This window comes from Drosophila arizonae, chromosome 4 (genome assembly GCF_054131065.1).
Source record: "Drosophila arizonae isolate 15081-1271.41 chromosome 4, UAZ_ARI_1.0, whole genome shotgun sequence".
In the NCBI taxonomy this organism is placed as follows: Eukaryota; Metazoa; Arthropoda; class Insecta; order Diptera; family Drosophilidae; genus Drosophila; species Drosophila arizonae.
In genome coordinates, this window is record NC_142924.1 from 15332484 (window position 1) to 15347533 (window position 15050).

General features: G+C 42.9%; 6 protein-coding genes across 11 annotated transcripts; 3 read left to right on the plus strand and 3 right to left on the minus strand.

The window, feature by feature from the left end:
- The first annotated feature begins 677 nt into the window (after nucleotides 1–677).
- Nucleotides 678–6357, plus strand: tzn (hydroxyacylglutathione hydrolase tenzing norgay). Of its 4 annotated transcripts, none has more exons than XM_089467551.1 (2): nucleotides 678–782; nucleotides 5469–6357. In XM_089467551.1, exon 2 carries the CDS (start codon nucleotides 5501–5503, stop codon nucleotides 6314–6316), a length of 816 nt encoding a protein of 271 aa, XP_089323677.1. In that variant the 5' UTR covers nucleotides 678–782; nucleotides 5469–5500; the 3' UTR covers nucleotides 6317–6357. The 4 variants fall into 4 exon arrangements, with proteins under 4 accessions (XP_089323677.1, XP_017860970.1, XP_017860968.1 ...); XM_018005481.2 differs by lacking the exon at nucleotides 678–782 and adding an exon at nucleotides 4956–5110; XM_018005479.2 differs by lacking the exon at nucleotides 678–782 and adding an exon at nucleotides 4981–5347.
- Nucleotides 3366–4663, minus strand: LOC108612566 (uncharacterized). Its single transcript, XM_018005494.2, has one exon. It carries the CDS (start codon nucleotides 4629–4631, stop codon nucleotides 3585–3587), a length of 1047 nt encoding a protein of 348 aa, XP_017860983.2. The 5' UTR covers nucleotides 4632–4663; the 3' UTR covers nucleotides 3366–3584.
- A 95-nt stretch (nucleotides 6358–6452) lies between the features above and the next one.
- Pex16 (peroxisomal biogenesis factor 16) lies at nucleotides 6453–7873 on the plus strand. The gene is made up of 2 exons (XM_089467547.1): nucleotides 6453–6667; nucleotides 6741–7873. Exons 1-2 carry the CDS (start codon nucleotides 6553–6555, stop codon nucleotides 7646–7648), a joined length of 1023 nt encoding a protein of 340 aa, XP_089323673.1. The 5' UTR covers nucleotides 6453–6552; the 3' UTR covers nucleotides 7649–7873.
- Nucleotides 7801–13322, minus strand: Pitslre (cyclin dependent kinase 11B pitslre). 3 transcript variants are annotated; one of them, XM_018005462.2, is made up of 3 exons: nucleotides 12988–13322; nucleotides 8562–10899; nucleotides 7801–8497 (listed from the first exon to the last, which is right to left on the minus strand). In XM_018005462.2, exons 1-3 carry the CDS (start codon nucleotides 13050–13052, stop codon nucleotides 7958–7960), a joined length of 2943 nt encoding a protein of 980 aa, XP_017860951.2. In that variant the 5' UTR covers nucleotides 13053–13322; the 3' UTR covers nucleotides 7801–7957. The 3 variants fall into 3 exon arrangements, with proteins under 3 accessions (XP_017860951.2, XP_089323659.1, XP_089323660.1); XM_089467533.1 differs by lacking the exon at nucleotides 12988–13322 and adding an exon at nucleotides 12020–12323; XM_089467534.1 differs by lacking the exon at nucleotides 12988–13322 and adding an exon at nucleotides 12012–12323.
- Nucleotides 13323–13472: 150 nt separating this feature from the next.
- LOC108612210 (distal membrane arm assembly component 2) lies at nucleotides 13473–14367 on the plus strand. The gene has a single exon (XM_018005084.2). The coding sequence runs from the start codon at nucleotides 13473–13475 to the stop codon at nucleotides 14319–14321; it is 849 nt and encodes a 282-aa protein (XP_017860573.2). The 3' UTR covers nucleotides 14322–14367.
- Nucleotides 14323–14990, minus strand: LOC149269178 (coiled-coil-helix-coiled-coil-helix domain-containing protein 7). Its single transcript, XM_089467560.1, has 3 exons — nucleotides 14681–14990; nucleotides 14530–14628; nucleotides 14323–14472 (listed from the first exon to the last, which is right to left on the minus strand). Exons 1-3 carry the CDS (start codon nucleotides 14723–14725, stop codon nucleotides 14362–14364), a joined length of 255 nt encoding a protein of 84 aa, XP_089323686.1. The 5' UTR covers nucleotides 14726–14990; the 3' UTR covers nucleotides 14323–14361.
- Nucleotides 14991–15050: the final 60 nt, after the last annotated feature.

The window sequence follows — 15050 nt, forward strand, 5'->3', positions numbered from 1 at the left end:
CAAATAGATAGACAGACGGACGGACAGACTGATAAAGGGGCTGCAAAAAATGTTGCTTCTGCTGCTGCTGGTGCTGCTGCTGCTGTCTTTGTCATTTGTCATCTAATGGCATCAAATTTCAATTACAAAATTGTTCCTCTCATTCACAGGCATTAAAATCGGTGTGCGCCACTTCAAATGGTGTGATAAAATAGTGACATGACAAAGGTGACAACAGCAGCAAATCCACAAAAAGGCTAAACAATGGTTGCCAGCGGCAGCAGCAGCAGCAACAACATATTTGTTGTTGTTGGAAAGAATTCATTAGGACTGATATTAGGAGGGTTGACAATTTCGTCACACACAACCAAATCCCCGAGCCTGTCCCAATTTCAGCTCACACGGGAGTTTTCAATTTGACACAGCATCAGCTTTATAGCATTGAGCGATCAATCCAAAGGGGCGCATAAATTGAGGAACACGCGGCCTGCACGTTGACAGCAACACAGGTGCATTTCTTATTTTCAATAAGTATCTTTTTGAGGTGGCTAAAAATGAAGCTTAAGAGCAGCCAGATTTATTCGCTGTTCATTTGAACTTGTCAGAATAAGGATGTGACTATCGATAGTTATTTCTTTGACACTAGCTTTTGTTCAAATGAACTTGTTAATCTAAAGATATTGCCACCTAATTAAAAGAATTGCAAGTGGCCATCTCCAGAAGTCAAATTGCGTCACAGGAGCAGCTCCCATTACGAAAATCAGAATAAGATATTATGCTAATTGTATAATACATATACACACGTGAGTTATGTAACGGGTGACACGGATCAACGATATCATGCTGTTTGAACGGCAGCTGACCTAGCTACATTCATATATCGACGGCAGCAGAAAAGGAGTAAAGACTATTGGGTGGGTGTTGTTGTCCGCTAATTGACCGCAAAGAGAGGCTTGTAATCGCATTAAGCTAATATTGTTTATTTGATTATGGCAATCACGTGTCAGGACTTAGCTGCCAAGCAATGCCCAATAACAAGTTTTTCAAGCCATGCGAAGCGACGCGCCTTGATTCCCACACTATTGTGTTTTGCCGAGCGTAGCAAAAAAGCTTCTGTTTTTTTTTTTTTGCCTGCCTGCCTGCCTCGGTGTCCGGTTCGTTTTAAAGCTACTGAATGCAGGCGGGCACACAGAATGCATTTACAAGTGAGAACCGAGGATCTGTTGGGTATATTTGTATGTATATACGTACAGACATATATATAAGTAGTTTTTACAGTATATGTATAAATTATGTAAATATGTATCATAAAAAATATTTATCCAACTCTTAAGTTGATCTAGGCTAATCTCTTTCCCTTTGTCATGTGACACCCTTTAGTTTCATAAATCTCTAGCCCAATACATATAAATATTCAAAACGTTTTACTACCAACTTCTTATATAACCCAAGTCCATTGTCATTTTACTCGAGTGCACACAAATTGCTTAACTTCTGGCAAAGAGGAACAATGAGATACATAAACATTTGCTGTAGAATTTAGCTAACGTCATGCTGTTAGCCAACGCAATCCTTAAACAGAAATAACCTGTGCGACATCATAATCCGTAGCCCAGATAAATGGAGCGACAAACCCACTGGAAAACAGCTTAAACAGCTCTAATCCCAAAATTCCCAACAAATGTGTCTGCAAAGTGTTTTGTCATTTATGTGGCTGCTGCTGCTGCTGTTGCTGTTGTCTATCCCATTCATGAACTGTAGTCACAATGTCTGATCTTCTGTGCAGCATCCTTTATCCGCTTGTCGATCGCACAATAATGGGCAAACGCATTTCTATTGTGCCGTGTAGCAACCTGATTTTCGCACCTTGTCAACAATTGTTCAATAGAAATGTTCCTCGAGTATTAGTGGACCAGCTTCATGTATTTATAGCGCGTAGAGGCAGGAAGACAGAGCGAAAGTCCAATTAATATTCTTCAGTTTTCACTCAAATGGAAAATCGTGCACCAATTAGTTACGGAAATCAATCAATGTTCAGGTCTCGAGCCAACATATGTTCAGATATAGTCAGAGTCTAAAGCTAATTGGCTGGCAAGGGTTGTGTGGCTGTGACTATCTATATATGCTCGCTGTAAGATGATCCTTAGTCAATGGACTACACACACACACTCTCTCTCACAACAATCTTATTAGTTCTCATTAATGAAGCGTCGTTGGCTCTTGAGGTTTCCATTTACTCAAATAACAAATAAAACTTTTTCCACACTTAAAACTATCAATTATTTGTATACAGAGCGAAACTTGAATTGTTTTTCTAGTATTTGTATACTAGCATAAGCTAAAATTATAGGAGCCGTACATATGTATATATATATAGATGTTGGATGGGGTTACACCTTTGCCAAGAATTTCATTGTGAAACGTGAAAAGAAGGCCTCGGGAGTGATTCACGGAAACTAGAGCACCTATAATCCATTGATAAATATCATTTTCTAGATCTTTTCAATTGATTAGGAGTTTTGGCCAATTCTTTCGAATTTTTTTTTTAAAGCAAAGTGAATGCGGAAACAAAACTGCTAATAAGAGCAGCTGCTAGAAAGAAATTCGCTGAGGAAATATATTTATATATTTTTTTAATATTTTAGATTTATATAAAAATGGGGTTCTCTGTTTAAAATTAAAAAAAAAATTATATAGAATATATATTTAAATTTATATTCTCAACATTTTAAGTAGTGTAAAAAAATATATATATATAATAAATATTTTGCAAGTAAATATAATTTCAATTTAGTATTTATATATAGTTCATGTTACTAAGTAATATCGTCGTTATTTAATTTACAATATTCGGCTTATCTATATTAAATTATAATATAATATATACATTAATATATGTTTTTAAAATTTAGAAAACAGATTTTTGTATGCATTCATTATTTTTTACAACTTTCTTAATGTGCTTCATTAGGCGCAAAAATTGTGAATTATTAAGGATATCAGAAAACTCTCGTGGGATATAATTAGTCGCTTTAAAACAATCAGAGGCGTTGGCTATAGTGGGCATATGTTGGGCATTGCCCCCTGTGCGCTCGCAGCCACGAAATGAGCAAATAAATCATAAATGTTTCATTCAACGTAATTGAGCTCAAACCCAACTGAGCTCGAACCACCCTTAGCAGAGGAGTGAGAGAGGGAAAGGGAGCTGGAGCTGGAGCGGGAGTGAGGGCAGAGCTGGGCAACCAGGTCGTTATGGTTGCACAGTTCCATGAACAAGCGAAGCAAACAATGTAACCCGATCCGATTTCTATATATCTATGTGCGTAAGATTGTGTTGCAGCAGCGGAACAAGGTATGTCCAATATAATCCTGTTGCTGGGTGCGAGAGCAGCGACAGCGACAGCTGGGAGAGCAAGCTGCCTGAGGGTTGATAGCACAGGCTCCTCCTACCGTAGCCGGAACCAAGTGGAATGAAACAGTGGGCAATGCCAAGCGAAACGTTATAAAATGAAACAGCAGAGAGCAAATTTAAAGCAACAACTAAACTTCTTTAACATTTGAGAACAATTTGATACAAAATAATTAAAAACAAATGAAGGAACGGCTCACACATCCTTGCTAAAGCGACGCACATTGCGATAGTTGACATGGATCAGCCTCAGGCTGGAGCCCAGTGTGGCCAATGGCTTGATAAAGTGAGCCAATGTCTCGGCGAGGGGCTCTAATATATCGCGCAGCGAGCACATGATGTTATACAAAAATATCATCGGCGGCTGGAGGAAACCATTGAAGATCACCGTCAAGAAGGGCTTGACCAAATAATCGGAGGTCGTGTGGAGAAGACCCACAATCAGAGTGTTGACCAGAGAGTAGAGCAGGAATCGGTAGGATTGCAGCAGAAAGGACACCACGAAGGCGACGGCAATGTGCAGCAGTCCAAAGAACTCGGCCCAAAAGTGTGTGGCATATGTCGTGGCTCGATCTGCCAGGACAATTGAATTAATCTTGGGATGCGTATCCGTGGTGCTCAAGTAGTCGGCGCAGCCGTGCTCAAAGGGATAGATGCCGATGCAAGTGTGTCGAGCGGCGGCCTTTTTGTTCCACTTCGGCGAGGGCAGATCGTCGATGATGCTGTGAGCATGCTGAGGCTGGCACTTGCACATGTTGTCCAGCGAGGCCATCAGGCGTTCCAGAAAGCCAGGACGATGCTCCTGACACAGCTGCTTCGAATGATGATGTTTCGGCTCTTGCATTTCCTTTGCTTTGGACCCATATGGTTGTGGTCTAGTTGCACGTTTGCGCGGCGGCACCGTTATGCGGGTGCACTTGCTCCTCGAGTAGCGTTGGAACTCAATGCGATTCGGCTTGGAGACACGTTTCTCTGGCTCCGCATGCATTTCGTAGAGCACACACGGCGGACTCGATAGCCCAGTTGTGTTCGTTGCTGTTGTGTCGCCTTGTCCCTCGTTTTCAAACATGTTGTACTTAGATTTCGGATGCTGGTAGATTTCCGTATCCGTTGAGCTGCTCAACTGGGGCAGTAACTTCTTTAAAGGCGATTGCAATTTGGCTGTAACACCCACATGATGCACCTGCACTTCAATCAATTGGGTATGCGACTGCGTCGAATTGATCTCAGCAGCATCAGACATTCCCAGCTTGTTATTGAATATAGTAAAACAAATATGCTAAACAGGAAACTGATTGAAGAAGCACAGCTTGTGTAGCAATAGGAAGCCTTGTTGTTTCTTGAGAATAATTGCAATACGTATGGAGAAGTACAGCACTTAGAACTCAAAGTTTCTTTAAAATTAATTGCTCAAACGATATCTTATAGATTTTCTCTGAAAAATTGCTCAATTTATCACACTTTATATATCTACAACCTCCACATTAAATAAGCTTAATAAATTAAGTGTTTAATTTAACGCGCCAATTGAAAAAGTAATCGGTTTACATTTCATCACTATATTGCGTTTAGCTATAACTTATCGATAGTTGTGGCATCGAAGTAGTTGAAGCTTCGAAGGTGACAGCTGCTCGTAGGAAAAAAACAGCTACTCTACACATATACATTATATATATATTATCAAGTGTTCCGGCACTTTCCTGGTGACATACATATTTAACTGTAAATAAGCATCATCATCCTGTGCCTTAGGTTAACGAGCAATAAAAGATAATCAAAATTGAAGCGCCTAAATGTTTTCGTCAGTCTGGAGAAACATTGAAACCCAATTGACTTCCTACTACTTTCGAGGTTTGTCCAAATTAACTGCGCACGGAGCTGCAGTTAGTGCGTCCCCTGGTGCTGGTGCTGGATCATTAAAGCGGTGTCTGGTTGTCCCGTTATTGTCTCGCGTCAATTGTAATCTTTTTTTGTCTCCTAATCTAATCAGCATATATATCTGTTTAATGTGCATGCAGCCACTTTGATTACAATAACTAATCCATATATATGTATATACATATATTTAATTTTTTCGCAGTACAAAAATTGAGAACAGTTGGATTAAGAGGCATGCATAGCTCTTTGGAAGATGTCACGCTGGACAGCATGCAGGTGAAAATCCTGCCTGCTCTACAGGATAACTATATGTATCTGATTGTGGATAGCAAGACAAAAGAAGCAGCTGTCGTAGATCCCGTGGATCCAGAGCTGGTCATCAAGACAGTGAAAGAATCGAATGTGAAGCTAAACAAAGTTCTGACTACTCACCATCACTGGGATCATGCTGGCGGCAATGAGCGCTTGGTCAAGATGTGGGATGGTAAACTGGAGGTCTATGGCGGTGATGAACGTATTGGAGCAATGAATCACAAAGTTTGCCAGGATGAAACATTCACCATTGGCACCCTCAAGGTGCGCTGCTTGTCGACTCCCTGTCATACCAGCGGCCACATTTGCTATTATGTCACAGCTACAAATAGCAATGAGGCTGGCGCAGTTTTCACTGGCGACACACTCTTCCAAGGCGGCTGTGGTCGCTTTTTTGAGGGCACACCGGAGGAGATGTATGATGCTTTGTGTGCTAAGCTTTCGGCTTTGCCGGATGATACAAAAGTCTTTTGCGGCCATGAGTATACGCTGCAGAACATGAGTTTCGCTCGTCATGTGGAGCCGGACAATAAAAATGTACAGAATCGCATTGAATGGGCCAAGTTGCGCCGCGCAACCAAAGACCCAACAGTTCCATCGACCATTGGCGAGGAGAAATTGTGGAATCCTTTTATGCGCGTGCATGAGGCTACCGTGCAGAATCATGCTGGCATTTCGGCAAATCCCATTGGCACCATGGAAGCTTTGCGCAAGGAAAAGGATAACTTTAAAGCTTAAATTTGAAATATATTAAACGTTTTACTTGATAAAGAGCACAAGTTGTATGTTTTCTTATAAGAATAGCGCCAAAGGTGTTAAAGATATCGATGGTAATTTCGATAGCTTAGGTACTTATCGAAAATACTTGCATCGGGGCGAATGACACTGTTTTGTTGTATTTTCAGTGCAATAGAAGGAAACAAAGCAGCGGCAATTGAATTTGTTTTCTCTATAGACGAGGTGTTTTTCTTTCTATGATGGACCAGCTAAAAGGCTTACTTAAGTCCTACGAGGCATGGGTGGCCAAAAATCCAGATGTGGTGGGCGACTTTGAGACAACGGCCAAATGGGTCTCCTACTTTGTGGCAGGTAAAGTTTTAACATTTATAAGCAAACAATTTATTTTTTTATGGATTGGTGATGCAATTTCTGATTTTATTAGGTCGCATATCGAACTCCAATGTCCTCTCCGAATTAGTATACACCTTATCCAATATGCTGGTGTTCTACAACGATCGCATTATCGAAAAGGCACGTGGCGCCAACGAGAACGCCGTACTCCGGCTGCAGTCCGGCCTCTGCTACCGTCTAAAGGTCACACTGACGACGCTCGAATATTGTGAAGTGTTTATCGAGATATCAGCGCGCCGCCTGTTTGGTCAAACGGGCAAATGGCTGGTGATAGCGCTCATACAAGTGTGCAAGGCAGCTGGCCGTTTATTTTTACTGAAGCATTCCACATCTGACATAATCACGTCACCGCCCATCGCAGCTGTAAATCGACGTGCGCTGAGCAAGCAGCGCAAAGCCGACGCCGCAGCAGCTGACAGTGTGCCCCAGTCGGAGCATTCCATAACGTTTAAGCTGAAGCGTTCAGGTCGCCTCATACGCAAAGTCGAGGGCGCACCGCCCATTCAATATCGCGACTTCAAATTGCATGTGGACAATGCGGATGCAGCCAAGACACAAATACCGCGCGAACTGCTGCAGGCGGAGTACTTGTACATAGCCAAGCCGCTCGTCCATTTGGCGGCCATGGGCTTGTTTGGGCAGCGCAGCTGGAAGCAGTACATAATAGCGCTTTCCATGGATTTATATAGCGTACATCTGTATCGCCAGCACCGCCACTTGATGTCCAAGCAGCAGAAATTGGAGCTAAGCCGGCGCTGCATTAATCTTTTGTACTTCCTCGTACGAAGTCCATTTTACGATAAGTACAGTAAGACGCGAATCGAACGAATTTTGGGCTTTGTGGCACAGCATGTGCCCATTGCCAAAGTGGTTGTCGGACCTCTGAAGGAATACGTGCCACAATGGCAGAACACCTACTTCTACCTGTGGTCCACTTGAGGCTCTGCATGCAACAAGTATTCCATATTAGGCTAAGGACACAAAGTTATTAATGGATGGATCAGCAATTGGTGAATGATATGGAAGAACTTTCTCTTAATGAATGGATCAATTCTGGTTTACATGGTGATTATTTATAGTGCGTTGTGTGATTGTATGGCTTTTAAATTATATTTGGAACAATATTTGTACACATACATTAAAACGATATCTTTTGTTTCCTCATTTTTCATCTTACACGCTAAACTATACATAACAATTATTCAAATTGGCTACGAATCTGTTGTACACACCACACACAAATCGGTCTCAGAACTTCAGACTGAAGCCGGGACCCATTGCCAGCTGCCGTTGCGTCAGACCCGCATTCAGTACAAATCCTGTGCTGGCCGCCGTTGCCCCGCTCTTCTTGTTGCCAGTGATGATCCCGGAGGCGAGCTTAGCACCAGCTCCACCACCAGCTGTGGCCGTTGGCATGGGCTCATCACGGCCCAGCTGCTTGAATTGCGAGCCACCGGATGGTGGCTTTGGAGACGATGCCTGCGCCTTGCGTGCGCCCAGCTCGCTCTTGGCTGGCCAAGTGGGAAACATGGATGGATCGATGGGTAGGGGTAGCTCCTTAAAGTAGCCATGCTTAAGCGCCGCATCAGCAGTCAGTCTTTGTTTTGGATCATATGTGAGCAGGCCCTGCAGCAGTCCAAGTCCCGCATCTGATGTTTTGTCCTGGAAATGTTTACGCAGCTGTGACACCGGATAATCCGTGAACTGTGAGTTCTGGCTCAGCATATTTTTAACGGCCGGCAGCTCCGAATACCCTGGCCAGATCTTTTCGTTGGGTGTGCCGAGTTCCTATGAAAGGGAATAGAATCAATTAATAATAAATGCATTGCATTGCTAAACTACATTCTCTTACCTTAAAGATGCGATTGAGCTCATCGATTTCAGATTTGCCCGGAAAGAGCGGCGCCATTAGTAAAAATTCGGCAAAAATGCAGCCTACAGACCACACGTCTATGGGTGTCGAGTATTCCGGTGAGCAGAGCAACAGTTCTGGTGCTCGATACCACAGCGTGACCACCAAGGAGGTATACTTCTTCAAAGGCGAGCCGTACTCGCGTGCCAAGCCAAAATCACCCACCTTGAGTATCCCCTTGTGGGAGAGCAAAAGATTGGAGGTCTTCAGGTCACGATGCAGTATCCAATTGTCGTGCAGATGGGCGACAGCGAGCAGCAGCTGTTGGGCCAGACATTTCACCTCGCCCGGAAAGAAGCTCTGCTTGCGCTGCTTCATCGTTTCCATCAGCGATTTGAGATCGTGCTCCACATAGTCCATAACAATAAATATTTTGTCCATATTGGAACCAACGACAATCTCACGCACCGTCACAATATTCGGATGCTGGCCCTTTAGCAGCGTATTGATCTCTCGAAGCGATGTTATGGGAAAGCCTTCCTTCTCCTTTTCCATTTTCAGACGCTTCAAGGCGACTATTTCGTTGGTGCGTTTGTCCTTGGCGCGGTAGACAACGCCGTAGGTGCCCTCCTCGATGCGATTGAGGCACTGGAACTCTTCTACCGAACGGCAGCCCTGCACGCCCGGATAATAGTTGGGCAGCGGCACACCCTTGTCATCACATGGCGGCAAATCCTCAACAGGTGCCTTTGACAACTTCTCTTCAGTGCTGGTCTCACTACTATCCAGCGGCTGCGGCTGCTGTTGCTGCTGCTGTTGGGCCATGCCGCGCTCCTCGCTGCGCGTGCTGCTGCTACGTGAGCGCTGTTGGTCCTCCCCGCTACTGATAGGCGAACGGGAACGGGATCGACTGCGACTGCTATGACTTCGACTGCTGTGACGACTCTTGCTGCTGGCTGCACTGCTGTGGCTATGCGCCGAGCTCTTGGAGCTGGCGGAGCGTGAGCGAGGTCTTTGCTTCGGCGACTTGTAAAGAGCGCCCACACTCAGTGGACTATCTGGCAGTGGCACATCGTCATCATCGTCGGGTTGGGGGTTTTTTCTCTTGTTTTTCTTGTGTGGCTGCTGTTCGTAGCTGCTCTCAGCACTCTCTGCCGAGTCGCTGGCACTCTCCTCGCTGCCACTGTCCTCGTCTTCGTCCTCCTCATCGGAGTCACTGTCGTCGCTCTCTTCGGTGCCATCTTCGGCTGGCTTCTCTTGCCGCTTGTTTTCCTCGCCCGACTGCTGCTTGCTTCGTTTTCGATGCTCGTAGGACTCCTCTTCTAGTTTCATTTTTTGCTTGCGCTTGACAGGATTAAGCCCAGCGGTTACACTGGCTGCCACAGCGCTGGGACTGAGTGCATCGCTGTGCTCATTGCGTTCACGTAGCAGTTGCTCCCGACGCGCCTCCAGCTCCTCGCGTGCAATTTGCTTGCGCTTGCGATTCTCACGCTCGGCAGCCAAGATTTTCTCTCGTCGTGCCAGCAGCTCTGGATCAGTAGAAACTGTGCGATGATGTTGCACAGGATCGGCGGCTTCCTCGATCTCAGCACGTCTTTGCTTGCTACGATGATGTGACTGATGCGGCACTGCTCCTGACTCGGGACTGTCCAGCAGCTCGATGACCTGACCGTGGCGCAGTTTGTGACTGTGGCTGCTGTGCCGAGATTCCCGCTCCTTGCGGCGACTATGTGAATGTTGTTGCTCGTAGTTTTCCTCCATCTCATAGTCTTTAACGTATTTGTGCCGCTTGCTGAGCAGTCGTGAGCGCAGATCCTGTTCCAAGCTCTCAGCATCCTTCGGCTGCTCGTAGCTATGTTTGCTGGAGCGACGCTGAGATGGTAACGGCGGCTGCTCCACTTCTACGTAATTGATATGCCGGCTGCTATGATAGTATTCGGCACGCGCCCCAGCACGGGATAAGCTCATTAATTGCTGTTGATGATGATGGTGATGGACATAGCTCTGGGGAGGCGGCGGCAAGGGGAGCTGTTGCTGATATTGATAGGCGTGGCTCAGATGATGTTTGGCTCGTTCACTGCGATGCTGTTGATGGTGCTGATGATAACGTTGTTCCAGATCCTCACGAGATCCTCGATACTCATAGCGCTCCCTTTCACGCTCCCGCTCTCGTTCACGTTCTCGCTCCCGCTCCTCCAGGCTGCTGCGCTCCTTGTGGCGCCGGTCCCGTGAATGCTTTTTCTTCTCTCGCCGCGAACTCGCAGCGTCTCGTCCCTGACTGCTGACAGCCTGTGGCGGTTGTATGTAAAGGGCATCAGCGTCGTGGTCATCTTCGCCGCTAAAAGAGAAAAGACAAAATACATTTTACACAAACTTTGACGCCAATTGCATGAATTATTGAATTTATCGTTGTTTTTCCCGAAAGTGTGCAACCAGTTTCTGAATTGAAGAAGATGCCACGAGGCGCGCTCTGACACTGTTTGCTGTTCTTGTCACTCAAGTTGTTGTCGATTGACTGATGTTGTTGCAGTGCTTTGCTAGTCGTTGATTACATTTTACGTTGCCCAGCTCAGCTTCAAGTCTCAAGGCCCCAATAATGGAAGAGCGCATTACTGCTTGAACATTGGGTGGAAATTGACAATAATCAAAGAAAAACAATAAACAACTTGCGGTGTAGTATATTAGCAAATAATACGAAGTTGTAGATGTGCATTCATTAGTTGTATATATTAATACAGTGGAATCCTTGAATAATACTCATATTACAGATCTTACCTACGAAACCTAAGGGATTTAATAGATATATTGTGAAACATCTTGTTGAACATTTAAAAGTTAAGGAATAAAGACCAAGAAGTTTAAATACATAAAGCAGACATATGAAATATATATATAAATATATCTAAAAATCGAGATGAAAGATACTAATAATAATGGCTAATAATACATTGGCTACGGATGAAATTAAAAAGCTTCAAGCACTGTAAAAATTCTTCTTCAATATATCAGTGAAGTTTCAGCTTGAAGAGATCCCAGATTCATCATGTTCGCTTAAGAAGTCAAACCTTTTAACCATTTACTATATCCGCCATAAGTTGGTAAAAAGTTGAAGAAATTAATATTATTCATATTAAACATGGCATAATAATGAGTTATTCAAGATTCCACTGTTTTATGTACTTACCTGTCCGGCCAACCCCATTTGAACATTGGCAATTGGTTAACAAACAATTCCCTTGGGGCATTGAGTTGAAATTCCGATGGGCTGTAAAATGTAAACTTACGACTGCAAACTCTGCTAGAAATATATTTAAAAACTTTTTTTTTGAAATGCGTGGGACAAAAGACAAAGATTTAGAGATCTATATATGTATAAGAATGCGTATATAGATAACAGGACTTGGAAAGGCATTAGCATTGTTATTGAACAGAAAGTTGTATTCGATTTACCGCCAGACCTTACGATCTTCACTCTCTCTCGTCTGTCTTTGTGCCATTTAAAGGCATTTTCTTGAGTCATTTCATATTGGGTTTGAGAAGTTGGCCATATCCTGGGCCTGCTGTTCGCTGTGGATTTGCCATTTTACACACTTGAGCTGCTGGGCACACTTTAAATTTGAATTTCATATCTTGCGTTCATTTTTTATAATTATTTGTAATTTTTTGTTTTTTGTATTTATTTTTGTTTTTATTTTAAGTTTAGTTTTAGTTGTTGGCCATCGCGCGCCTCGGTCATTTTGGGACAAGTACACACTTTTTGGCCTATTTGCAACGAAAAAACTCAAGTCAATTAAACGGTACATATGCAAAAATTATGGTAATGTCAATAAATTGGATTTATTTTTGGTTGTTATTGTTTAACATTTGGGTAGCAGAGTATACGGGATGCAAATTTGTACATTATATACTGTACATATGATAAGCAAGCGAAAAAAAGGATATGTAGGTGTGAGAACGTACACTATTGACTGATCTACAGGTGTTGCAAATGTAAATTTTTTTTTCTGTGTACGTCACAGAAATTACTTTCGAGAGCTACATAAATCGAAATTGGAATCATTGTCTTTGTTTTCTTTGTACGCAGACAAGCGGACTTGCTGAATGCGCCACCTCTTGATCAGTAAATCGTGTGTTTTTTGTTTACATGAATGTTATGTTTTAAAGTTTTTCATTTTTTTTTTTTTGTTCGTAAATAAACATCAGAAAATAACGCTTTCAAATAGAAAATTGGTTTAGTGGTCGCACTTAATACGGTAGCTCCCACACACACACACAAACACACATAGCAACACGCGCGCATGCATGTGAATGTATTCGTGTTCTCCGTGCGTGCGTATGTATGTGTATGCAGCAACAATTTGATGTGCTTTTCAATATATGTATACATATACATACATATGTATAATATATATAACATTTTACACACCTGATATAGTGTCCGTCATTGGGGCTGCGCAGCTGACCATCTTCACTGCCAGATGTATTAACCATATTGCGTTTTGATTCGCGTGTAGATATTAATTAGAAGACGCTGCCTTTGCCTCCGCGTATAGATGCTGATTCACCAGCAAATTTCCAGCAGCTTGAATGCAAACTTCCTGCACGCTTTATGCCAAAATGATTGGCGAGCACTTTCTGCACATTTATGTGACCTTCAGTTGAGTTTTCGGTGGAATTGTACAAGTTTTTCTTATTAAAAATGATTACAAACGTTTGCAATAGCACAAACGTTTTTTCACGCAGTCGGCCAGGGCTGCATAAGACAGGAAAAAATGGCGTCTGCTAGACGTTGCCACATCATTTGAAAGTTAAGATCCAGCTGTTCACTCAGCTGACTACGTTTTGTGCAAGTAGTTTTTCGGAATATTATTGTTGAATTGACTACAACAAAATTTGTTAAATAATCTAGTTATGTATTTGTCAATGCGATTAAGAAGGCTGCAGTCAGGTGCCCACCTTGCGTATCGCTATACGAGCACATTGCCCAGCCACAATTCAGAGGAAGAAGTGAGTGCCACTGTAAAAAGGATTCGTCAGCAGATCGCACAAGACAAACAAAAACTTAGTTGGAGAACTCCGATCGGTGATCGTCCCGAGGACTGGAATAGCAAATTGAAACTGTTCGCCAATTCAGAGCAAACATCAGATTTCATTGTCATGATGCAACGGCCCATCGATCTGAGTCCGAAGAGCATAAAGAAATGGTGGACCAAACGCCAGGAGCGAATCGAACGACATATGCAACAATATGTGCCCGAACGCCATAAGATTCTCGGGCCCGAATTGGCCGCGGCCCATTTCGTACTTTATCGAGGAGGTGCAGCCAAGTTCTTAAACGACAAGCGGTGGCATCGCGCTTCAGAGGATGGGGAATTTAATTTGCCAAATAAATTTAATGCTAATTATAAGCTCGAAGCGCTTCGCTGCGATAACATGCAGTTGTACTACGAGGGCTTGGAGAATTTACGGAGTTTGGAGCATCTTAAATTTCTATCCCTGCACAACGTAAAGCCATTCGATGACTGGTGCTTGGATCGCATTTCTGGTGGCGATTACCCGCACTTGGAAGTACTGGATATATCAAATACATCGATTACGCATCGAGGATTAGCCTGCCTCTACCGCTTGCCCCAATTGAAGCTTCTCATTATCGATGATCCGAAGCAATCTCTCGAAATGGAATTATCTGTTGCCATGTTGGAGTTAGCGATGCCGCCACTGAAAGTCATGGCAGCTGATACTATACATAGCAAAATTTAACTTTGTTGAAATATACTTTTTATCATTTGTTATTTATATATCACAATTTTGGTTTGGTTTTCATGTAATCAGCCTTTATCTCCGCGCGCTCCTCAACGGGCGGTAAATAGGGTACAATTCCTTGTGCTCTGCGATCGGAGCGTACTTTGTTCTGCAGAGAATTTCATTAGTTTCTGTTCAACAGGATTTGTTCGGTTTGAGAACTTACCCAAAACTCTTTGCAATTATTGTAATTAGCGAAGTAGACCTCGCATTTATCCCGGTCAAAATTGTTTTTGTTTAGGCATTTGAAAGACAGCTCTTGCTCCTGCAATTATAGTTATTTATATCTGTATATACCACTTTACCGATTTGCTTACTTTTAAGCAGGGATTATCACGTTCGGCATTGGGATTGCGCGGCATCTTTTAATTAATTTTGATAATATTATATAAAGTTATTTTTGTTTCATAGCCGGTTGTCAACCGGGCACTAGTTACACAAAATCATTCGGACTAAGTTTTATGGAACTGAACTTTCGAGTGCCGTTCATTTAGTTCTTACAAGACCAAGATATTTTGGCAATATTGAAGAAAAAAAACCTAAAAAAATAAAGTAATACTATATTTTTGCCCTTATTGTATAATTTAAAAATTTAGAAATCTTCTTATTGTCCCATTCTTAATAAAAAAAAAAAATTTAATTCAATTAATAGATTCTCTGGTTAGTGATAGATGTTAAGCTACTCCA

Excerpts from the sequence above, each read along its gene's own strand:
- LOC108612566 (XM_018005494.2), bottom strand. The coding sequence starts at position 4,631 with ATGTCTGATGCTGCTGAGATCAATTCGACGCAGTCGCATACCCAATTG.
- tzn (XM_018005479.2), top strand. The coding sequence starts at position 5,182 with ATGTTTTCGTCAGTCTGGAGAAACATTGAAACCCAATTGACTTCCTAC. Across the intron at positions 5,348-5,468 it reads GTTATTGTCTCGCGTCAATT|TACAAAAATTGAGAACAGTT; the intron begins GTAATCTTTTTT and ends ATTTTTTCGCAG.
- Pex16 (XM_089467547.1), top strand. The coding sequence starts at position 6,553 with ATGATGGACCAGCTAAAAGGCTTACTTAAGTCCTACGAGGCATGGGTG. Across the intron at positions 6,668-6,740 it reads GGTCTCCTACTTTGTGGCAG|GTCGCATATCGAACTCCAAT; the intron begins GTAAAGTTTTAA and ends TGATTTTATTAG.
- Pitslre (XM_018005462.2), bottom strand. The coding sequence starts at position 13,052 with ATGGTTAATACATCTGGCAGTGAAGATGGTCAGCTGCGCAGCCCCAAT. Across the intron at positions 10,900-12,987 it reads AATGACGGACACTATATCAG|CGGCGAAGATGACCACGACG; the intron begins GTGTGTAAAATG and ends TTTCTCTTTTAG. Across the intron at positions 8,498-8,561 it reads AGCTCAATCGCATCTTTAAG|GAACTCGGCACACCCAACGA; the intron begins GTAAGAGAATGT and ends TCCCTTTCATAG.
- LOC108612210 (XM_018005084.2), top strand. The coding sequence starts at position 13,473 with ATGTATTTGTCAATGCGATTAAGAAGGCTGCAGTCAGGTGCCCACCTT.
- LOC149269178 (XM_089467560.1), bottom strand. The coding sequence starts at position 14,725 with ATGCCGCGCAATCCCAATGCCGAACGTGATAATCCCTGCTTAAAA. Across the intron at positions 14,629-14,680 it reads GTGATAATCCCTGCTTAAAA|GAGCAAGAGCTGTCTTTCAA; the intron begins GTAAGCAAATCG and ends CTATAATTGCAG. Across the intron at positions 14,473-14,529 it reads ATAATTGCAAAGAGTTTTGG|AACAAAGTACGCTCCGATCG; the intron begins GTAAGTTCTCAA and ends AATTCTCTGCAG.